The 24,586-nt window shown below is 47.0% G+C and overlaps 1 protein-coding gene across 2 annotated transcripts in view; it reads right to left on the bottom strand.

The window, feature by feature from the left end:
* Positions 1–23,684, bottom strand: part of MBD2 (methyl-CpG binding domain protein 2) — a 41,271-nt gene extending 17,587 nt beyond the window's left edge. Inside the window, exons 1-3 of one of the 2 annotated variants that reach the window (XM_069745999.1) lie at positions 23,453–23,681; positions 12,477–12,636; positions 1,498–1,635 (exon numbers count right to left, since the gene is read on the bottom strand). In XM_069745999.1, coding sequence (XP_069602100.1) covers positions 1,498–1,635; positions 12,477–12,636; positions 23,453–23,562 — 408 coding nt within the window. In that variant the 5' untranslated portion in view covers positions 23,563–23,681. Of the gene's footprint in view, positions 1–1,497; positions 1,636–12,476; positions 12,637–23,452 lie in introns of both variants that reach the window. The other variant, XM_069746000.1, reaches the window with a different exon arrangement.
* Between the last annotated feature and the right edge of the window lie 902 nt (positions 23,685–24,586).

Genomic DNA, 24,586 nt, shown 5'->3' on the forward strand with positions numbered 1-24,586 from the left:
TATATATATAATATATATATATACATATATATATATACATATATATATATATATATATATACATATACACACACAGATCTTTTTTTATAACTTTGCTGTGCTGTAAATGGAGAAAATTGACAACTACGTGTTACCACATTTGTCCAAGGGGGCGTGTCCCTCAGAAAAGACGGCTAGTTTATTTCTAGATGTAAAAAAAAGTGGAGTAACTGCAAATCATTTGCCTTTGCAGGTCTGTTATTTTATTCCCTTTGTTCATCTTCATTGCAGCTTTCAAAGTTTTGCCAGGTGGGTGCAGGATCCCTAAACATGAAGTTAGTGTGGAGTTTGGGTCCCCCTAATGGTGATGTGATGCCTGGGGCCGTACGATGGATCAGGCACTGCATTGCTATAAGCAGCAGCAATGAAATCCTCCTGGCTCATATACGAGAATTCGCTACTTGCGCCTCGGCTTCTCCACCACACAGGAAGTTAGCAGGTGTCAGTATGAAGCTCTGTAACTTCCTGCCACGGGCTTCATTAAAGCTTTAGTGACAGGTACTTCAGCAAACATATCAACCTCTAACGAGTTTCCCAGAAAGCTGATAACGAGGCCATAAATGTGTGAGTGGTGGGGGTCCGCAGACAGCCCTAACTACCCCCCTTAACATGCACTCAGTGGAGACTCTGCTGACTCCAACCTAAAATCTAAGCGTGTCCGACCCTTGTTTCCTCTCCACCCGAGGATCTCCTGGCCTGAAAAGATCATTGGCTGATCCCGTTGAAATCTTTTAATCAAAATTTTTTAAATATTAATTCCTTAATGGTGCAATTTTAAATTTGTGCACTTCCCTTTTTTTCAAGAACCACAACTTTTTTATTTTTAATTTTCCGTCAACTTGGCCAAAATAGAAAAAAAAAAAAAATGGGGGCAGCACTCAATAGTCAGATGGTGAAAAAAAAAAAAAAAAAATCAGTCCACGCGACACTTAGGCTCAGCTGATTTGATCCATTCTCAAGCAGAGAAAATAAAACTTTAAATATCCAGCCAGGACCCATAGACTGAGACCAGACTAGTGCTTGGCCGGCTCTTCCCAGCACTGTGGAGGAGATGATAGGTCTCTGCACTTGCATATACGTGGGAGAGACTTGTCAATCATCCACAGAAGCACTGGGAAGAGCCGGCCAAGGATAGTGTCGGACTAGGCTCGAATCTTTCTAGGACATACAATTATGATCTAGGAGACATTATGACTGGGATTAGGAACGGATAAGCAACACTGCCTTATATATTTTACAACCAACCCGCTGCGAAGGCCCTTTAAAAACCATATATATTTTTGTTTTTTTGCATGCAGAGGTCTACTCGGAGTTGCAGACTCCAACTGGGGGCAACAGAGCTGCAGCACCTTTGGATAATTTTTAAGATACGGTATACATATTTTTTATTTAGAGATGTTGGGACCTAAAAAGCAGAATGGCAGCAAAGCCTGGACTTACCCCGTGTCCCCGGCTTACCTGGCGAGGCTGCTCAATCACCCGCTGGGGGTCCGATCGGACTTTATTGTTGGGATGGTTGGTAATTTTAGTTACTGGCTGCTTGAAGATGGAAGCGGTCTGGCGGATGGGCAATGTCGTGTTCAAGTCTGGTTTGGACTGTTATCGAAAGAATAAAAAAAAAAAAAAAAAAAAGAAAAACATACATATTCCACTTGTTAAAAGATGTAAAATATTAAATAGTTACAAATGTTGTACCCTTACTATAAAGTAAAGCTGCCCCATCATTAAAGGGATCTGCCGAGATTTAGAGCATAAAGATTGTATAATGGATTGTAAAGTATCTCACAATTCGCTCACACACAATTAATTACAATCACAGCAGATTTATATCTCCTGAAATAAACACTTGGGGACTTAACTCAAGCAGAGATTTTGAAAACTAGATCACATTTATGGTTTGCAGAACTTTTTATAAGAAAATTATGCTGAAACTGGAAAACTTCTATAAAGACTTTCTGCACTGTTTCCTGCCAAGTAAATTATTTTCTATTCCGCAATCTTCATTCCTTCGCTCAGTATCAGACATTTGCATATACAGTTTACAACGTATTCATCATTCCAGATCTTATTCAACCGGGAGTGTCCCTGCCAGGAATACATGCTGGACGTGAGGTTCTTTGTGACTAGGGTTCTCTTCACTAGCTCTCGTGTATCAAGCACAGCTTCCTTCCTGGAGTAGTTTCACCTTCTACAGCTCATCAGCATCACGTGGTGTTTTTTTTTTCCTTTCTACAGGCTGAGATCTACCAGCATCCTGGCAGCATTTTCTGGGACTTCCAGCAACTAACTTTACGCTAGTCCCTTCGCTTAGTAGGTCTCAGAGGTACCCTGGGTCTTCGCCCTCTAACCCCAAAATACTACAACCTGGACTTACAACATGGCCCCCTATGTTGCGTCCAGTAGGTTGGCTTACTAGGTCAAAGCCAGAGTATGTTGCATCCACAATGAGGACATGCTAGGGTCAAATCCAGAGAGGGAAGGTACTGGACACAATAAGGAAGTAGGGGACAAGGTCAGGAAGATTGCCGAGGTCAGAACCGGCAGGGAAGAGTCAGAAGCAAAATTGTCAGGCAAAACAGAGGATGAAGTCAACAGGTATCAATCAAGCCAGACCAAGTAACAGAAAAACATTACTGTAACCTCTCAGACTACAAGGAGTTTAAACAGGGTGTGGTGTTTCAGCATAGGGTACATTAGGGAGCCAACTACACCTGCTGACTAGCTGGTCTGCGGAAAGAAAATCTTTGGTAAAGCATCACAAGTCCCAGCCACACGAATACACTTGACCGGGCCCGTGTCAACCAGTGATGTTGGCATTGTCACTCCTTCAGCAGAGTAAATGTGACGCCAACTGGATAAAGAGGGAGACCAGATAAGGAAGTGACATCTACCCACCCCTAATAACTTGGGTGCTTTCCTCCCCATACACAGACTTTGTGACCAACTCTCCCTAAAACCTTAGATGCTTTCTCCCCTTCTCTCGGATTTGCAGTGTGCAGCTACCTCACCTTCCCAGCAGGAGAAGAGCTGTGATGGATTTGGTGAGGTTTTGCAGACCAGCTAGCTGGTGAAGGACTTACACTCCGCTACTATCTAGTGTTCATTATAGTTTCCTGTCACTTTGTTGCTGCATGTAAGAGTCCTATGGGAAATACAACATTCACTGCCTAGGACAGGAATGTTGCAGTCTCTGGGGAAAAAAAAGCAGCCATGTTAATTAAATAATGGACCACCCCTTAAAATCACTTGTCTAACATGGGCGAAGTTAAACTACTGTGTTCTGCGCGGTAAAACAAGCAATGTATGGGAATAAAAAAAGAGATGGTGGCAAATTGTACGGTAAGAAGGGAAAAACTGCAGCAGTTCCACATGTGGGAACACGGCTCTCCTGGGACTTCTATGGTATTCCCAGTTATCAGGGACGGTCCGTGGCAGAGCTGATCGGGGGGCTAGTAAGTTACACGCAGGTTCTCCTGTCTGGCAGCCGAACTGCTTCTGCTACATCACAGGAGCGGGAACGCAGCAACACAAAGACATTGCAGCAGATTATGGGACCACCGAGCTGCCGGCAGTCTGCTGTCAGTCACCAAAGGCTTCAGGGACTGACAGCAGACTGCCGGCAGCTCGGTGGTCCCATAAAGCAGCATTTAGAAACGATCCAGTTATAACTTCTCCAAGACTTCACCATCATATCACAGCGCATCTGACAGCAGAAGACCCCGACAGAAAGCCAAGATGCCTCCAGTGCCAATAATACTACAAAAAGTTGTTTGTTTGTTTTTATTATTATTCCCCCCCACTAAAACAGATGTTACTCAACGAAAATTAAATGCAAAACCATCGCCCTAAAAACCACAAAGAAAAGAGCCGCTCTGGTAAGAAACAGGTGCACATAAAGGGTCATGGTGTCATCACTGCTACAGAGCCAGGCAGCGCTATACTAATCTGATCAACTGCAGCTCAGAGGGAAGGAAGCAGCAACCGGAGCCAACGTCTGACCCCACATGCCCCAAGTGACTGCACCAGCAGAATAGTGAGTGCAGCTCTGGAGTATAATACAGGAGATAACTCAGGATCAGTAATGTAATGTATGTACACAGTGACTGCACCAGCAGAATAGTGAGTGCAGCTCTGGGGTATAATACAGGAGATAACTCAGGATCAGTAATGTAATGTATGTACACAGTGACTGCACCAGCAGAATAGTGAGTGCAGCTCTGGGGTATAATACAGGATGTAACTCAGGATCAGTAATGTAATGTATGTACACAGTGACTGCACCAGCAGAATACTGAGTGCAGCTCTGGGGTATAATACAGGAGATAACTCAGGATCAGTAATGTAATGTATGTACACAGTGACTGCACCAGCAGAATAGTGAGTGCAGCTCTGAGGTATAATACAGGATGTAACTCAGGATCAGTAATATAATGTATGTACACAGTGACTGCACCAGCAGAATAGTGAGTGCAGCTCTGGGGTATAATACAGGATGTAACTCAGGATCAGTAATGTATGTACACAGTGACTGCACCAGCAGAATAGTGAGTGCAGCTCTGGGGTATAATACAGGATGTAACTCAGGATCAGTAATGTAATGTATGTACACAGTGACTGCACCAGCAGAATAGTGAGTGCAGCTCTGGGGTATAATATAGGATGTAACTCAGGATCAGTAATGTAATGTATGTACACAGTGACTGCACCAGCAGAATAGTGAGCGCAGCTCTGGTTTATAATACAGGATGTAACTCAGGATCAGTAATGTAATGTATGTACACAGTGACTGCACCAGCAGAATAGTGAGTGCAGCTCTGGGGTATAATACAGGATGTAACTCAGGATCAGTAATGTAATGTATGTACACAGTGACTGCACCAGCAGAATAGTGAGTGCAGCTCTGGGGTATAATACACGATGTAACTCAGGATCAGTAATGTAATGTATGTACACAGTGACTGCACCAGCAGAATAGTGAGTGCAGCTCTGGGGTATAATACAGGATGTAACTCAGGATCAGTAATGTAATGTATGTACACAGTGACTGCACCAGCAGAATAGTGAGTGCAGCTCTGGGGTATAATACACGATGTAACTCAGGATCAGTAATGTAATGTATGTACACAGTGACTGCACCAGCAGAATAGTGAGTGCAGCTCTGGGGTATAATACAGGATGTAACTCAGGATCCGTACAGGATCAGACCCAAGAAGAGGTGCGAAACCGGCTAAATAAGATTAAAATAGATAAATCTCCGGGTCCGGATGGCATACACCCACGAGTACTAAGAGAACTAAGTAATGTAATAGATAAACCATTATTTCTTATTTTTAGTGACTCTATAGCGACAGGGTCTGTTCCGCAGGACTGGCGCATAGCAAATGTGGTGCCAATATTCAAAAAGGGCTCTAAAAGTGAACCTGGAAATTATAGGCCAGTAAGTCTAACCTCTATTGTTGGTAAAATATTTGAAGGGTTTCTGAGGGATGTTATTCTGGATTATCTCAATGAGAATAACTGTTTAACTCCATATCAGCATGGGTTTATGAGAAATCGCTCCTGTCAAACCAATCTAATCAGTTTTTATGAAGAGGTAAGCTATAGACTGGACCACGGTGAGTCATTGGACGTGGTATATCTCGATTTTTCCAAAGCGTTTGATACCGTGCCGCACAAGAGGTTGGTACACAAAATGAGAATGCTTGGTCTGGGGGAAAATGTGTGTAAATGGGTTAGTAACTGGCTTAGTGATAGAAAGCAGAGGGTGGTTATAAATGGTATAGTCTCTAACTGGGTCGCTGTGACCAGTGGGGTACCGCAGGGGTCAGTATTGGGACCTGTTCTCTTCAACATATTCATTAATGATCTGGTAGAAGGTTTACACAGTAAAATATTGATATTTGCAGATGATACAAAACTATGTAAAGCAGTTAATACAAGAGAAGATAGTATTCTGCTACAGATGGATCTGGATAAGTTGGAAACTTGGGCTGAAAGGTGGCAGATGAGGTTTAACAATGATAAATGTAAGGTTATACAAACAGGATCATGGGGTGCATTAAAAGAGGTCTGGATACACATGATGAGAGCATTATACTGCCTCTGTACAAATCCCTAGTTAGACCGCACATGGAGTACTGTGTCCAGTTTTGGGCACCGGTGCTCAGGAAGGATATAATGGAACTAGAAAGAGTGCAAAGGAGGGCAACAAAATTAATAAAGGGGATGGGAGAACTACAATACCCAGATAGATTAGCGAAATTAGGATTATTTAGTCTAGAAAAAAGACGACTGAGGGGCGATCTAATAACCATGTATAAGTATATAAGGGGACAATACAAATATCTCGCTGAGGATCTGTTTATACCAAGGAAGGTGACGGGCACAAGGGGGCATTCTTTGCGTCTGGAGGAGAGAAGGTTTTTCCACCAACATAGAAGAGGATTCTTTACTGTTAGGGCAGTGAGAATCTGGAATTGCTTGCCTGAGGAGGTGGTGATGGCGAACTCAGTCGAGGGGTTCAAGAGAGGCCTGGATGTCTTCCTGGAGCAGAACAGTGTTGTATCGTGCAATTATTGGGTTCTGTAGAAGGACGTAGATCTGGGTATTTATTATGATGGAATATAGGCTGAACTGGATGGACAAATGTCTTTTTTCGGCCTTACTAACTATGTTATATACACATGGGAAGAGGGAATCAATATCACCATTACACACTGAACGGGAAACCACTGGGTAAATCTGACAGGGAGAAGGACTTGGGGATCCTAGTTAATGAGAAACTTACCTGGAGCAGCCAGTGCCAGGCAGCAGCTGCCAAGGCAAACAGGATCATGGGGTGCATTAAAAGAGGTCTGGATACACATGATGAGAGCATTATACTGCCTCTGTACAAATCCCTAGTTAGACCGCACATGGAGTACTGTGTCCAGTTTTGGGCACCGGTGCTCAGGAAGGATATAATGGAACTAGAGAGAGTACAAAGGAGGGCAACAAAATTAATAAAGGGGATGGGAGAACTACAATACCCAGATAGATTAGCGAAATTAGGATTATTTAGTCTAGAAAAAAGACGACTGAGGGGCGATCTAATAACCATGTATAAGTATATAAGGGGACAATACAAATATCTCGCTGAGGATCTGTTTATACCAAGGAAGGTGACGGGCACAAGGGGGCATTCTTTGCGTCTGGAGGAGAGAAGGTTTTTCCACCAACATAGAAGAGGATTCTTTACTGTTAGGGCAGTGAGAATCTGGAATTGCTTGCCTGAGGAGGTGGTGATGGCGAACTCAGTCGAGGGGTTCAAGAGAGGCCTGGATGTCTTCCTGGAGCAGAACAATATTGTATCATACAATTATTAGGTTCTGTAGAAGGACGTAGATCTGGGGATTTATTATGATGGAATATAGGCTGAACTGGATGGACAAATGTCTTTTTTCGGCCTTACTAACTATGTTACTATGTTACTATGTTAATGTATGTAGACAGTGACTCTTCCAGCAGAATAGTGAGTGCAGCTCTGGAGCATAACACAGGATGTAACTCAGGATCAGTAATGTAATGTATGCACACAGTGACTGCACCAGCAGAATAGTGAGTGCAGCTCTGGGGTATAATACAGGATGTAACTCAGGATCAGTAATGTATGTACACAGTGACTGCACCAGCAGAATAGTGAGTGCAGCTCTGGGGTATAATACAGGATGTAACTCAGGATCAGTAATGTATGTACACAGTGACTACACCAGCAGAATGGTGAGTGCAGCTCTGGGGTATAATACAGGATGCAACTCGGGATCAGTAATGTAATGTATGTACACAGTGACTGCACCAGCAGAATAGTGAGTGCAGCTCTGGGGTATAATACAGGATGTAACTCAGGATCAGTAATGTATGTACACAGTGACTGCACCAGCAGAATAGTGAGTGCAGCTCTGGGGTATAATACAGGATGTAACTCAGGATCAGTAATGTATGTACACAGTGACTACACCAGCAGAATGGTGAGTGCAGCTCTGGGGTATAATACAGGATGCAACTCGGGATCAGTAATGTAATGTATGTACACAGTGACTGCACCAGCAGAATAGTGAGTGCAGCTCTGGAGTATAATACAGGATGTAACTCAGGATCAGTAATGTATGTACACAGTGACTGCACCAGCAGAATAGTGAGTGCAGATCTGGAGCATAACACAGGATGTAACTCCGGATCAGTAATGTAATGTGTGTACACAGTGACTGCACCAGCAGAATAGTGAGTGCAGCTCTGGAGTATAATACAGGATGTAACTCAGGATCAGTAATGTAAGTACACAGTGACTGCACCAGCCGAATAGTGAGTGCAGCTCTGGAGTATAATACAGGATGTAACGCAGGATCAGTAATGTAATGTATGTACACAGTGACTGCACCAGCAGAATAGTGAGTGCAGCTCTGGAGTATAATACAGGATGTAACTCAGGATCAGTAATGTAATGTATGTACACAGTGACTGCACCAGCAGAATAGTGAGTGCAGCTCTGGAGTATAATACAGGATGTAACTCAGGATCAGTAATGTAATGTATGTACACAGTGACTCTTCCAGCAGAATAGTGAGTGCAGCTCTGGAGTATAATACAGGATGTAACTCAGGATCAGTAATGTAATGTATGTACACAGTGACTGCACCAGCAGAATAGTGACTGCAGCTCTGGGGTATAATACAGGATGTAACTCAGGATCAGTAATGTAATGTATGTACACAGTGACTGCACCAGCAGAATGGTGAGTGCAGCTCTGGGGTATAATACAGGATGTAACTCAGGATCAGTAATGTAATGTATGTACACTGACTGCACTAGCAGAATAGTGAGTGCAGCTCTGGGGTATAATACAGGATGTAACTCAGGATCCGTAATATATGTACACAGTGACTGCACCAGCAGAATAGTGAGTGCAGCTCTGGGGTATAATACAGGATGTAACTCAGGATCAGTAATGTAATTTATGTACACAGTGACTGCACCAGCAGAATAGTGAGTGCAGCTCTGGGGTATAATACAGGATGTAACTCAGGATCAGTAATGTAATGTATGTACACAGTGACTGCACCAGCAGAATGGTGAGTGCAGCTCTGGGGTATAATACAGGATGTAACTCAGGATCAGTAATGTATGTACACAGTGACTGCACCAGCAGAATGGCGAGTGCAGCTCTGGGGTATAATACAGGATGTAACTCAGGATCAGTAATGTAATGTATGTACACAGTGACTGCACCAGCCGAATAGTGAGTGCAGCTCTGGAGTATAATACAGGATGTAACGCAGGATCAGTAATGTAATGTATGTACACAGTGACTGCACCAGCAGAATAGTGAGTGCAGCTCTGGGGTATAATACAGGATGTAACTCAGGATCAGTAATGTAATGTATGTACACAGTGACTGCACCAGCAGAATGGTGAGTGCAGCTCTGGGGTATAATACAGGATGTAACTCAGGATCAGTAATGTATGTACACAGTGACTGCACCAGCAGAATGGCGAGTGCAGCTCTGGGGTATAATACAGGATGTAACTCAGGATCAGTAATGTAATGTATGTACACAGTGACTGCACCAGCCGAATAGTGAGTGCAGCTCTGGAGTATAATACAGGATGTAACGCAGGATCAGTAATGGAATGTATGTATACAGTGACTGCACCCGCAGAATGGTGAGTGCAGCTCTGGGGTATAATACAGGATGTAACTCAGGATCAGTAATGTAATGTATGTACACAGTGACTGCACCAGCAGAATAGTGAGTGCAGCTCTGGGGTATAATACAGGATGTAACTCAGGATCAGTAATGTATGTACACAGTAACTGCACCAGCAGAATAGTGAGTGCAGCTCTGGGGTATAATACAGTATGTAACTCAGGATCAGTAATGTAATGTATGTATACAGTGACTTCACCAGCAGAATAGTGAGTACAGCTCTGGGGTATAATACAGTATGTAACTCGGGATCAGTAATGTAATGTATGTATACAGTGACTTCACCAGCAGAATAGTGAGTACAGCTCTGGGGTATAATACAGGATGTAACTCAGGATCAGTAATGTAATGTATGTACACAGTGACTGCACCAGCAGAATAGTGAGTGCAGCTCTGGAGTATAATACAGGATGTAACTCAGGATCAGTAATGTATGTACACACTGACTGCACCAGCAGAATGGTGAGTGCAGCTCTGGGGTATAATACAGGATGCAACTCGGGATCAGTAATGTAATGTATGTACACAGTGACTGCACTAGCAGAATAGTGAGTGCAGCTCTGGGGTATAATACAGGATGTAACTCAGGATCAGTAATGTAATGTATGTACACAGTGACTGCACCAGCAGAATGGTGAGTGCAGCTCTGGGGTATAATACAGGATGTAACTCAGGATCAGTAATGTATGTACACTGACTGCACTAGCAGAATAGTGAGTGCAGCTCTGGGGTATAATACAGGATGTAACTCAGGATCCGTAATATATGTACACAGTGACTGCACCAGCAGAATAGTGAGTGCAGCTCTGGGGTATAATACAGGATGTAACTCAGGATCAGTAATGTAATGTATGTACACAGTGACTGCACCAGCAGAATAGTGAGTGCAGCTCTGGGGTATAATACAGGATGTAACTCAGGATCAGTAATGTATGTACACAGTAACTGCACCAGCAGAATAGTGAGTGCAGCTCTGGGGTATAATACAGTATGTAACTCAGGATCAGTAATGTAATGTATGTATACAGTGACTTCACCAGCAGAATAGTGAGTACAGCTCTGGGGTATAATACAGTATGTAACTCGGGATCAGTAATGTAATGTATGTATACAGTGACTGCACCAGCAGAATAGTGAGTACAGCTCTGGGGTATAATACAGGATGTAACTCAGGATCAGTAATGTAATGTATGTACACAGTGACTGCACCAGCAGAATAGTGAGTGCAGCTCTGGAGTATAATACAGGATGTAACTCAGGATCAGTAATGTATGTACACACTGACTGCACCAGCAGAATGGTGAGTGCAGCTCTGGGGTATAATACAGGATGCAACTCGGGATCAGTAATGTAATGTATGTACACAGTGACTGCACTAGCAGAATAGTGAGTGCAGCTCTGGGGTATAATACAGGATGTAACTCAGGATCAGTAATGTAATGTATGTGCACAGTGACTGCACCAGCAGAATAGTGAGTGCAGCTCTGGAGTATAATACAGGATGTAACTCAATGTAAACTTCTGCACAGATTTCTCTAACACACTGAATACTATGAAGAATATATTTCGGTAGTACAGGGTGAATAAATGTCTACAATAATCAGTTTGTCAGAGGGTCATCAATTTAATCAGTCCCATAGTCACTACGGTCATGGCTTCAGTCATCCTGTAGGGGGCGATGCAGAAAGGTTGTCAGTCGCATAGGACTGTACAGTCAGAGCTATAGATGTGTGTGCACAGCCCAGGACGGCGTGTCTGCGGCGTCTGCTCAGCTGCGCTCCTCGCTGGTGCGGAACGAGGCATAACATGGTGGCACGCACACAGCGGGGACTGTACAGTCTACCACTGCGGCGTCACATGGAGCGTGTCATGTGTACACAGTATGTACTGAGGGAGGGCATAATACATAAATTTTGTATTTTTCCGTCCACATGGCCGTATGAGGGCTTGTTTTTTGGGGGAATAGTTGCTGTATTCAATGGCACCATTCATTTTACCATAAAACATACTGAAAAATGAGGAGAAAAAAACAACGCGATCTGGTAAAAAATAAAATACGCAGTTTTGGCATTGTTTTTTTTTATGCCGTTCATTTGGCCCAGCTGACATTATTGGCACAAGATAATAGTAATATTATTATTGCGTTCTTTTGGGTGGGGAGGAAATGTGTAACGATTACAATAAAAGTTTGAATTTTTTTCCTTTGTATAGAATTTTTCGGATGAGTTAATTTTAGCGACCGTTATGGACACAATACTTAATATGTTGATTTTATTTTTCTGTAATTTACGTCCGGGTATAGGAGAGGCAATGCAAACTTAGAAATATAGAAAAAACTAATGCTTGAACATGAAGAGGATTCTAAATGAGTTAGTCAGCTCAAGAGGCTGAATTTCCCCTGTAACTGGGGCTAATTTACCAACCCCAGGTTACAGGGGAAATCAGGTTAAAAAAAACGTTGAACTGCCAACAAAAGGTGTTTCATGACCTTATAGGAGAGGCACAATATAAAATTAAATGAAAAATAAAAAATAGGTAGAAAAAAAAGCCAACAATAGGTAAATAAACGTTACAGCATCTTAGTATAATGCCGATCCCCCTGATTATACTCCCTGCCGCCATCACAAAGTGGCGCCGTTTAGGGTGTGAGATCATTTGTGGATATCTCCCTTAGGTAAGGAAAACATCACGAACCTTCGCTTGGTTGAGAGCTTCGTTTCGTAGTCTTTGTTTGTTCTTCTGCAATTTGCTGGGCATCGTCTTTCCCGTCCTGAAGTCAAAGCTGCTGAGGTCGACTGTATTGCCCAGGTACCTCGCCAGCTGGGGCTTGCTTCTGAACTTCTTCCCGCTTGGACTACAAAGAAGAAGAAAAAAAAATTTAGACAAGTGTGGGTCCATCCAGACAGGGGAGGAGGACTGACCCTACTACTCTACCGTCTTCTTCATCGGACGAGGCATCACGAGCTTCGCTACTGCAGAATCAGGGTAGGGGTCCCATACCGGGAGGACGGGATAGGCACAGCTTTGATCAGACTACTCGATGCATAAACAAGACAGATGTGATGACGCATGTTCATGAGCATGTGCGAGCGCCACTCCGAAACCCTACAGGGGATGTGATGTCACCTACCATTACGTTAAAGCCAAATAAATATATATTTGTGATTTTCATTCTTGTGGTCTAGCCATTTGCCCTTTGACCAGAAGAAGACGTTTTTGGATGCCCTCCGACCACAGTGGCCAAGTGTGCAGCTCGCTGGTTACGCGTTTTGCTAGTCTTCTACTCTCAACTCAACATCGTTTGCACTCATGAGATGGTCGCTCGAGCACCGACAGTCCTGGAATTATCTGCCAGTCCTAACAAATGGTCAGCAGATTCCCCAAAACATTCCCAAAATGTCTGTGTGCGATACAGTGACCGTCAGAGCCTCAGCGCCAGGTTCATCCACATAAAACCTGTAGTTACACGTTTATGGTGGATTATATCTCCGTGGCATACCCCCAAAGTCCGAAACTTCACCCAGAACTGAACAGGGCTGTCCACAAATCCATAATGCTGGTGAACACACTTCCCCTTAGCCCCCGTTTTACTCCCACCACTGATCCTAATAATGAAGGGGTCATAGCACGACTTCCCCTTCAACGTTTTTCCTGCACAATGGAGGCAACGCGCCGGATGCAACCCGTAAAGGGGACGCAGATATTTTTGGAACACCAATAGAAGCCAATGACGAGAGCTACCTCTCCACTGACTGTGTCCGCAAGGTAGTGGACCACCGTTCTCCACATAAGTGAAGGTCTCAGAGGTGGGACCAACATCTAGAAGACATTTATGACACATGCTGGGGGAATGTCTGAGCGTTGAGATTAAAGTATCCCTTTAAGGTGCCCATACGCATTAGCTTAAAGTAGGTCTAACTCATCTGCCTATCTGGGAGGGTGTGGTACAATTTTCGACTGTATTGGGGGGATGATTCTAAAATTAAAGTGTGGGAAAAAGAAGGCTTGGGCACGTGGTCGACTGGGCACATGGTCGACTGGGCACATGGTCGACTGGGCCCATGGTCGACTGGGCCCATGGTCGACTGGGCCCATGGTCGACTGGGCCCATGGTCGACTGGGCACATGGTCGACTGGGCACATGGTCGACTGGGCACATGGTCGACTGGGCACATGGTCGACTGGGCACATGGTCGACTGGGCCCATGGTCGACTGGGCCCATGGTCGACTGGGCCCATGGTAGACTGGGCACATGGTAGACTGGGCACGTGGTCGACTGGGCACGTGGTCGACTGGGCACGTGGTCGACTGGGCACGTGGTCGACTGGGCACGTGGTCGACTGGGCACGTGGTCGACTGGGCACGTGGTCGACTGGGCACGTGGTCGACTGGGCACGTGGTCGACTGGGCACGTGGTCGACTGGGCACGTGGTCGACTGGGCACGTGGTCGACTGGGCACGTGGTCGACTGGGCACGTGGTCGACTGGGCACGTGGTCGACTGGGCACGTGGTCGACTGGGCACATGGTCGACTGGGCCCATGGTCGACTGGGCCCATGGTCGACTGGGCACATGGTCGACTGGGCCCATGGTCGACTGGGCCCATGGTCGACTGGGCACATGGTCGACTGGGCACATGGTCGACTGGGCACATGGTCGACTGGGCCCATGGTCGACTGGGCACATTGGTGCCACAGATGATTTGCACATTCCTTTGTACATTATGAACACATGCACGCACGAATTGATGGTGCATGTGTACTGGGGAGTCAGCAGCAATTGCTGTGGCCAAAGAAGCAGCTATATAAAGTCATTAAGCATCTTTAAGTTCTCAAAATTGTAAGTTACCTCCTACCAATAGGACAGTGGATAGGGAATAACTATCGATTTTGAGAAAACATCCTTGGGAATGCCTTTTTTTTTTTCTTGCACAACGGCGCCCCACAACTACTCTGCCATGCAGGGAACTGCAGCTGAGTCCTCGTCAATCTGAGGATCGTAGGGGTCCCAAACGTAAGACCTCCCACCCACAGATGGTATATCACTACCAACATGCCACCAATTCACAAGACGGGAGTGCCCCTTTAAAGGACGGACAGTGTGCGACGCATTCTTTATAGAGAGCTGCGAGGAGACACTATTGCAGCAGAGAAATCGAAAAGCTCCATCTGATCATCATCACCGCAGGGTGTGAAAGGAGAACTGAGCCCATGAGGGCGGTGAGGATCCCGGAAGTGATCGTCCCCATAGGACACCCGCAGATGCCGCGCTCTGGATTGACGACTTTACTGCAAGATTTCCTCCTGCGACGCCCCGACCAGCTCAGCCATTAACCCCTCACCGCCCGGCTGAGCTCAGCAGCTGAAAGGGGATGGGCGCACGGACTTTCGAGCAAAACAAATCCAAATTTTTGGAGAGAATTTGCAGAGTTTCAGCTCAAATTAATCTCAAGAAAGTACTCAGTGTGCACATATCCCTACAGGTCATCATTAATACTATGGTGGCACAGCAGAGACCCCCCAGCACTCTCCATGTGATATGCATGTTGTAGAATTAGATCCCTTCTGCCGCCAAACAGAAAAGACAATGCTCTTTATTACTGTCAGACTTCATCCACAACGGGGCATCTAGAGGGGTCCTGAAAACCAGACCCCCACTGATTCAGTCAAGGGATTGCTTTCCAGCGCCCCTCACTTCCACACCGATGACGGTTTGCTCAGCTGTCAGGCATCATGCACCTGCCCTATTAGACTGGTGCAAGTGACCAGTTAGGTGGTCGAAACACCTGTCACCGCCTTGGGGGGCATCAACCCAAGGCGCAGCGATACGTTTAAGGTGGCATACAGACGCCCAGTCCTGATTAGTCAGTCAATGACCAGAACAACGAGTGGAAGAAGGCATCATGTGAGCAGCCATAAGAAGTCCGACGTTACACATGCGAGGTCAGACACTGCCAAGGACTAAAGTCCCTGACGTCACAAGGACAGAAAATGATCCCGAGCACAGAGCTGTGAAAATGGCCCACACCCGGCCATAAATCCGCAATCAGGCTACGCCTCGTACTGTGACTCATCCACCCTGCCACTGTCACACCATATCTGATACTTCAAATATGGACACCCGGCCAGGGCCAGCCAACCAGACGAGGGCCAGCCGACCCGACGAGGGCCAGCCGACCCGACGAGCGACAGCCAACGCGACGAGCGACAGCCACACACCCGACGAGCGACAGCCAACACGACAGCCACACACCCGACGAGTGAAAGCCAACACGACGAGCGACAGCCAACACGACGAGCGACAGCCAACACGACGGGGCCCAGCCAACCCGACGAGCGACAGCCAACCCGACGAGCGACAGCCAACAGGACGGGGCCCAGCCAACCCGACGAGCGACAACCAACCCGACGAGCGCCAGCCAACCCGACGAGCGACAGCCACACACCCGACGAGCGACAGCCACACACCCGACGAGCGACAGCCACACACCCGACGAGCGTCAGCCAACCAGACGAGCGACAGCCAACAGGACGGGGCCCAGCCAACCCGACGAGCGACAGCCAACCCGACGAGCGACAGCCAACCCGACGAGCGACAGCCAACCCGACGAGCGACAGCCAACCCGACGAGCGACAGCCACACACCCGACGAGCGACAGCCACACACCCGACGAGCGACAGCCAACCCGACGAGCGACAGCCAACCCGACGAGCGACAGCCACACACCCGACGAGCGACAGCCAACACGACAACCACACACCCGACGAGTGAAAGCCAACCCGATGAGCGACAGCCACACACCCGACGAGCGACAGCCAACAGGACGGGGCCCAGCCAACCCGACGAGGGCCAGCCAACACGACGAGGGCCAGCCAACACGAAGAGCGACAGCCAACACGAAGAGCGACAGCCAACATGATGGGTCCCAGCCAACCCGACGAGGGACAGCCAACCCGACGAGCGACAGCCAACCCGACCAGGAAACTAGATCACCCGAATACAAACTTGTTTGTAGCTTTAAGACTTCCTTTAGACTCCTTAAAAAATTTCTCCTCTGCCTCCTGCTTCCACATTGGGAGGTGAGAGGAGCTACTGTTGTGATCATCTGCCGGCCACATGCAGAGTATCGGATGGGTGCATGGTTCCTGGCAAGCGGCCAAGAGATCCCACATCAGCGCTGCCTCTCACCTCCAATGCAGATGGGGTAGGCCTTTCAAATTGTCCATCCAGGCGCAGTCTCAAGTTTGGGGAAATGCAATTGCTCTCTGTATGGTACAACTGCGGTGGGAGTGATGGCAACTCAGATGAGAAAGTGTTCATGTGGGGGGGGGCCTGGAGGGATAGCCGTCAGCAGAGCACTGAGTGTTCATGTGTGTGGGGGGGCCTGGAGGGATAGCCATCAGCAGAGCACTTAGTGTTCATGTGTGTGGGGGGGCCTGGAGGGATAGCCGTCAGCAGAGCACTGAGTGTTCATGTGTATGGTAGAGTCAGCAGCGAGAGTAATAGGCTGAACATGCATTCGTGGGGGTCTAGGAGAGAGGATGGTCATACCAGTGACCAATCACGTGATGGGGTCCAGAGAGATCACAGTCAGAGAAGTGACACTTGTGTGCGGCGGGGGAGAGCTAGTTGGCTGATGGAGTATTTGTGTGTGTGCGGGGAGAAGGGGTCAGGGGTGATCGCTGTCAGATGAGCGAGCGTCCATGTGTGTGCGGGCGGTCGATAGTTGTCAGTGACGCCAGAGTTCTTGTGAATAGGGAAGTCGTGAGAGAGAGCATGTATGTATATGGGGGGGTCTGGAGAGTTAGCTGTCAGTATACAGGTGCAGGGGGCTCTGGAGAGTTAGCTGTCAGTATACAGGTGCAGAGGTCTGGAGAGTTAGCTGTCAGTATACAGGTGTGGGGGGCTCTGGAGAGTTAGCTGTCAGTATACAGGTGTAGGGGGGGTCTGGAGAGTTAGCTGCCAGTATACAGGTGCGGGGGGTCTGGAGAGTTAGCTGTCAGTATACAGGTGCGGGGGGGTCTGGAGAGTTAGCTGTCAGTATACAGGTGTTTGGGGGTCTGGAGAGTTAGCTGTCAGTATACAGGTGTAGGGGGCTCTGGAGAGTTAGCTGTCAGTATACAGGTGCAGGGGGGTCTGGAGAGTTAGCTGTCAGTATACAGGTGCGGGGGGTCTGGAGAGTTAGCTGCCAGTATACAGGTGCAGAGGTCTGGAGAGTTAGCTGTCAGTATACAGGTGCAGGGGGGTCTGGAGAGTTAGCTGTCAGTATACAGGTGTTTGGGGGTCTGGAGAGTTAGCTGTCAGTATACAGGTGTTTGGGGGTCTGGAGAGTTAGCTGTCAGTATACAGGTGTAGGGGGCTCTGGAGAGTTAGCTGTCAGTATACAGGTGCAGGGGGGTCTGGAGAGTTAGCTGTCAGTATACAGGTGCAGGGGGGTCTGGAGAGTTAGCTGTCAGTATACAGGTGCGGGGGGCTCTGGAGAGTTAGCTGTCAGTATACAGGTGCAGGGGGGTCTGGAGAGTTAGCTGTCAGTATACAGGTGCAGAGGTCTGGAGAGTTAGCTGTCAGTATACAGGTGCAGGGGGGTCTGGAGAGTTAGCTGTCAGTATACAGGTGCGGGGGGCTCTGGAGAGTTAGCTGTCAGTATACAGGTGTAGGGGGCTCTGGAGAGTTAGCTGTCAGTATACAGGTGCGGGGGGGTCTGGAGAGTTAGCTGTCAGTATACAGGTGTTTGGGGGCCTGGAGAGTTAGCTGTCAGTATACAGGTGTAGGGGGCTCTGGAGAGTTAGCTGTCAGTATACAGGTGCGGGGGCGCTCTGGAGAGTTAGCTGTCAGTATACAGGTGTGGGGCGCTCTGGAGAGTTAGCTGTCAGTATACAGGTGTGGGGCGCTCTGGAGAGTTAGCTGTCAGTATACAGGTGTAGGGGGCTCTGGAGAGTTAGCTGTCAGTATACAGGTGTAGGGGGCTCTGGAGAGTTAGCTGTCAGTATACAGGTGCAGAGGTCTGGAGAGTTAGCTGTCAGTATACAGGTGTTTGGGGGTCTGGAGAGTTAGCTGTCAGTACACAGGTGTAGGGGGCTCTGGAGAGTTAGCTGTCAGTATACAGGTGTAGGGGGCTCTGGAGAGTTAGCTGTCAGTAAACAGGTGCGGGGGGGTCTGGAGAGTTAGCTGTCAGTATACAGGTGTTTGGGGGTCTGGAGAGTTAGCTGTCAGTATACAGGTGTTTGGGGGTCTGGAGAGTTAGCTGTCAGTATACAGGTGTAGGGGGCTCTGGAGAGTTAGCTGTCAGTATACAGGTGTTTGGGGGTCTGGAGAGTTAGCTGTCAGTATACTGGTGTGGGGCGCTCTGGAGAGTTAGCTGTCAGTATACAGGTGTGGGGCGCTCTGGAGAGTTAGCTGTCAGTATACAGGTGTAGGGGGCTCTGGAGAGTTAGCTGTCAGTATACAGGTGTAGGGGGCTCTGGAGAGTTAGCTGTCAGTATACAGGTGTAGGGGGCTCTGGAGAGTTAGCTGTCAGTATACAGGTGTGGGGCGCTCTGGAGAGTTAGCTGTCAGTATACAGGTGTGGGGCGCTCTGGAGAGTTAGCTGTCAGTATACAGGTGTTTGGGGGGTCTGGAGAGTTAGCTGTCAGTATACAGGTGTTTGGGGGTCTGGAGAGTTAGCTGTCAGTATACAGGTGTAGGGGGCTCTGGAGAGTTAGCTGTCAGTATACAGGTGTGGGGCGCTCTGGAGAGTTAGCTGTCAGTATACAGGTGTTTGGGGGTCTGGAGAGTTAGCTGTCAGTATACAGGTGTAGGGGGCTCTGGAGAGTTAGCTGTCAGTATACAGGTGCAGGGGGGTCTGGAGAGTTAGCTGTCAGTATACAGGTGCAGGGGGCTCTGGAGAGTTAGCTGTCAGTATACAGGTGCGGGGGGGTCTGGAGAGTTAGCTGTCAGTATACAGGTGCAGGGGGCTCTGGAGAGTTAGCTGTCAGTATACAGGTGTAGGGGGGTCTGGAGAGTTAGCTGTCAGTATACAGGTGCAGGGGGGTCTGGAGAGTTAGCTGTCAGTATACAGGTGTGGGGCGCTCTGGAGAGTTAGCTGTCAGTAGACAGGTGTTTGGGGGTCTGGAGAGTTAGCTGTCAGTATACAGGTGCGGGGGGTCAGGAGAGTTAGCTGTCAATATACAGGTGCGGGGGGAGTCAGGAGAGTTAGCTGCCAGTATACAGGTGCAGGGGGGTCTGGAGAGTTAGCTGTCAGTATACAGGTGCGGGGGGTCAGGAGAGTTAGCTGTCAGTATACAGGTGCGGGGGGAGTCAGGAGAGTTAGCTGCCAGTATACAGGTGCAGGGGGGTCTGGAGAGTTAGCTGTCAGTATACAGGTGCGGGGGGGGTCAGGAGAGTTAGCTGTCAGTATACAGGTGCGGGGGGAGTCAGGAGAGTTAGCTGTCAGTATACAGGTGTAGGGGGGGTCTGGAGAGTTAGCTGTCAGTATACAGGTGCGGGGGGAGTCAGGAGAGTTAGCTGTCAGTATACAGGTGCGGGGGGAGTCAGGAGAGTTAGCTGTCAGTATACAGGTGTAGGGGGGGTCTGGAGAGTTAGCTGTCAGTATACAGGTGCGGGGGGAGTCAGGAGAGTTAGCTGCCAGTATACAGGTGCAGGGGGGTCTGGAGAGTTAGCTGCCAGTATACAGGTGCGGGGGGTCTGGAGAGTTAGCTGTCAGTATACAGGTGCAGGGGGAGTCAGGAGAGTTAGCTGTCAGTATACAGGTGCAGGGGGGTCTGGAGAGTTAGCTGCCAGTATACAGGTGCGGGGGGTCTGGAGAGTTAGCTGTCAGTATACAGGTGCGGGGGGTCTGGAGAGTTAGCTGTCAGTATACAGGTGCAGGGGGGTCTGGAGAGTTAGCTGCCAGTATACAGGTGCAGGGGGGTCTGGAGAGTTAGCTGTCAGTATACAGGTGCAGGGGGAGTCAGGAGAGTTAGCTGTCAGTATACAGGTGTAGGGGGGGTCTGGAGAGTTAGCTGTCAGTATACAGGTGTAGGGGGGGGGGGGACTGGAGAGTTAGCTGTCAGTATACAGGTGCGGGGGGTCTGGAGAGTTAGCTGCCAGTATACAGGTGCGGGGGGTCTGGAGAGTTAGCTGCCAGTATACAGGTGCAGGGGGGTCTGGAGAGTTAGCTGTCAGTATACAGGTGTAGGGGGGGGGACTGGAGAGTTAGCTGTCAGTACACAGGTGCAGGGGGGTCTGGAGAGTTAGCTGCCAGTAAACAGGTGCAGGGGGGTCTGGAGAGTTAGCTGCCAGTATACAGGTGCGGGGGGTCTGGAGAGTTAGCTGCCAGTATACAGGTGCAGGGGGCTCTGGAGAGTTAGCTGTCAGTATACAGGTGCAGGGGGGTCTGGAGAGTTAGCTGTCAGTATACAGGTGCAGGGGGGTCTGGAGAGTTAGCTGCCAGTATACAGGTGCGGGGGGTCTGGAGAGTTAGCTGTCAGTATACAGGTGCAGGGGGGTCTGGAGAGTTAGCTGTCAGTATACAGGTGCAGGGGGGTCTGGAGAGTTAGCTGTCAGTATACAGGTGTAGGGGGCTCTGGAGAGTTAGCTGTCAGTATACAGGTGTAGGGGGCTCTGGAGAGTTAGCTGTCAGTATACAGGTGCAGGGGGGTCTGGAGAGTTAGCTGTCAGTATACAGGTGCAGGGGGGTCTGGAGAGTTAGCTGTCAGTATACAGGTGCAGGGGGGTCTGGAGAGTTAGCTGTCAGTATACAGGTGCGGGGGGTCTGGAGAGTTAGCTGTCAGTATACAGGTGCGGGGGGTCTGGAGAGTTAGCTGCCAGTATACAGGTGCAGGGGGGTCTGGAGAGTTAGCTGTCAGTATACAGGTGCAGGGGGGTCTGGAGAGTTAGCTGTCAGTATACAGGTGCAGGGGGGTCTGGAGAGTTAGCTGCCAGTATACAGGTGCAGGGGGGTCTGGAGAGTTTGCTGCCAGTATACAGGTGCGGGGGGAGTCAGGAGAGTTAGCTGTCAGTATACAGGTGCAGGGGGGTCTGGAGAGTTAGCTGCCAGTATACAGGTGCAGGGGGGTCTGGAGAGTTAGCTGCCAGTATACAGGTGCGGGGGGGAGTCAGGAGGGAAGCTGATGGTAGTAGTGAGCGTCCATGTGTGTATGGGGGTCCGGCAGACATCGCTGGCAGGTGAGTCAGCATTCAGCCCACATTATGTCAGCACTATGGTCAGCCTTCGAGTGCAGCTGCATCTCCCCACACCGACCACTAGGGGCCCCCCAAATACAAATGTAGGAAGTTCTGACACTTTCTGCTTATGACTCCCCCATTATCAGTGACAGATCCGGCAGCAATGATTGTTACAAGTGTCCGGGGCCACAAACATCTCAGGACAAAGTATCAGTGAGGACTGGAACCACCCTGCTGATTCCACAATCCCTCCCATGTGAACACAGACTTAGCGCAAACCGTCCGGCCGTGATGGAACCATTCCAAGGTGACAGAGGCCATCGGTGACCGGCCACCGTCCGAGGACAAAACCAGCCGACGCAAGTGTGAACGGAACCGAAACTGCGGGGCGACTCCTCATTACATCAGCGCGTTTTTCAGCAATTTTTTTTGTCATTTTATGTTTTGCAATATTTTTTAGCCATGTGGGCGGGGTTAGACAGCTCCAGATATTTTTGGCCTATTTCATCATTTGCAATTCTTTTCATAGTCGATCTATTATTTTTTTTTACATTCAAACCCCCATAGGAGTATCATTATTATTATTTGCAGTTTTTTTTTGTTGGTTTTTTTTTTTTTTTGCATAGTGGTACCTTTTAAAGACTTTAAATTCTAAAATGGCAAAAAAAACAAGAAAGTCGAGCCAAAAGAAATGGGATGGATTTATAATTCACCAGCGCAAAAAAATAATAATTATTATTATTATTATTAATAATGAATAAAAATAAATATATATTTTTTATTCTTGTTTTTTTTCTTTTTATTTATTTTCTTATATTATGCATTTTAAGAATAATAAGTAAAATAGCTTTTAAACAGTGACCTTTAAAATTTGAGCAAAACGCCAAATTTCGCACTTTTTTTTTTTTAAATTAACTTTATTCGTTTTTTTGTCCGTGTTTTTCATCTATCCCAATTCGTTACGGTTGCGTAACAGAGAACATTTTATTGTTTTTTTTTTTGGTTTTTTTTTTAATGTATTTATTTTTTTTGGCAGACGAACGTGCGATATTACATTACTAAAGAGAATCTAAAAAAAAAAAAAAAGGCACAAAAATAAAAACTAGCAATAAATGGCGGCTGTTCGGTGAGAGGCGGTAACGCGTATAATGGGGATCGGAGGGAGCGTTCGGCGGTCCGCGCACTGACAGCTCGCGGGCGGGGGGGGGCTGGAGGATAGCGACAGACTCGAATAAACTTTATTGGAAAGTTACAGAACTTTTCGTCACGCCGTTAACCCTTCGCAGACAGGCTTCGACACAACGACCTCGCCGCCGCGGAGGGGGTCGGGGGCGACGCGTCCTGCGATTTTGTGACCGCTGACGACTCGGAAAATAAAAAATAAATGTTAAAATAATTGGAAGAAAAAAAAAAAGAAAAAAAAAACCTGCGTCACGTGACCAGCGCAGTAAAAGTCGCCCAGTCGGTAGCCCCGGCTCAGCTGTCACTCCGCTGCGCCCCTCACCTGAAGTAGTAGACATCGCTCTTGCCGGCGCTCAGCCCGGACTTTCTGATGACCTCCTCCTTCTTCCACCCCGGCGGCAGCGCCGGACAGTCCATCCTCCTCTTCTCCATGGACCGGCTCGTCTGTCTGCCTACACCATCGCCCCGCAGCCGCTCTCTGCTGCCCCCCGCCGTGCACTGCGCCCTCTGCTGGCGGCAGCGCCCTCCAGCAGCGACATTCTCTTCCGCAATCTAGTCCCGGCGTGACCGGCGGAAGGATATCTAGAACAGGAAGCCGGTCTGATGACAGCAGCTTCATTTAACCCTTTCCTTGCCATAAAAAGTAGTCCGCAGTTTATGTTCCAAAAGGAGACATTCATTCCATTAACGAGGTTTTTTTTTTTTTACGAGGTCTCTAAAGGGAATCCTCTCCAAAACACTTCCGGAAGGGCATATTGACACCCCCCCTCCACCACAGTATTTTACAGTAACAACTGAAACGAATGAGCTGTTTAATATCTTATTCGCGCTTTGCATTTTATTTTCTTGCGTTTGTCAAATTTTTACAGCAGCTGAGAGCTTGTACTTTCCATGCAGAAAAAAAATTCAGCTTTTCCAATTTTTGTATTTTTTTTTATAATTTAATTATAATTATTACTATTATTTATTTACGTTATTTTTATGTATTATATTTTTGTTTATTTTTATAGTAATTACTAATATTATTTGACTTACTTTTTATTATTTATTAGTTTATTTTGATTTATTATAATTACTGTATTTATTATTTATTATATGTATTTTATTTTTATTTATTATAATTACTGTATTTATTATTTATTATATTTATTAGTTTTTTTATTTATTATAATTGCTGTATTTATTATTTATTTTATTTATTAGATTATTTTTTATTATAATTATTACTATTATTTGTTTTACTTATTATTTTTATTTATTATATGTATTAGTTTATTTTTGTTTATTATAATTATTATTATATTTACTTATATTTATTACTTATTATATTTTAATTTGTTTTTATTTATTATAATTACTATTCTTTTATTTACTTATATTTTGTTTATTATTTATTATATTTATTAGGTTATTTGTTATTATAATTATTACTGTTATTTTATTTACTTATTATTTT

Source organism: Ranitomeya imitator, chromosome 1, assembly GCF_032444005.1.
Source record: "Ranitomeya imitator isolate aRanImi1 chromosome 1, aRanImi1.pri, whole genome shotgun sequence".
In the NCBI taxonomy this organism is placed as follows: domain Eukaryota; kingdom Metazoa; phylum Chordata; class Amphibia; order Anura; family Dendrobatidae; genus Ranitomeya; species Ranitomeya imitator.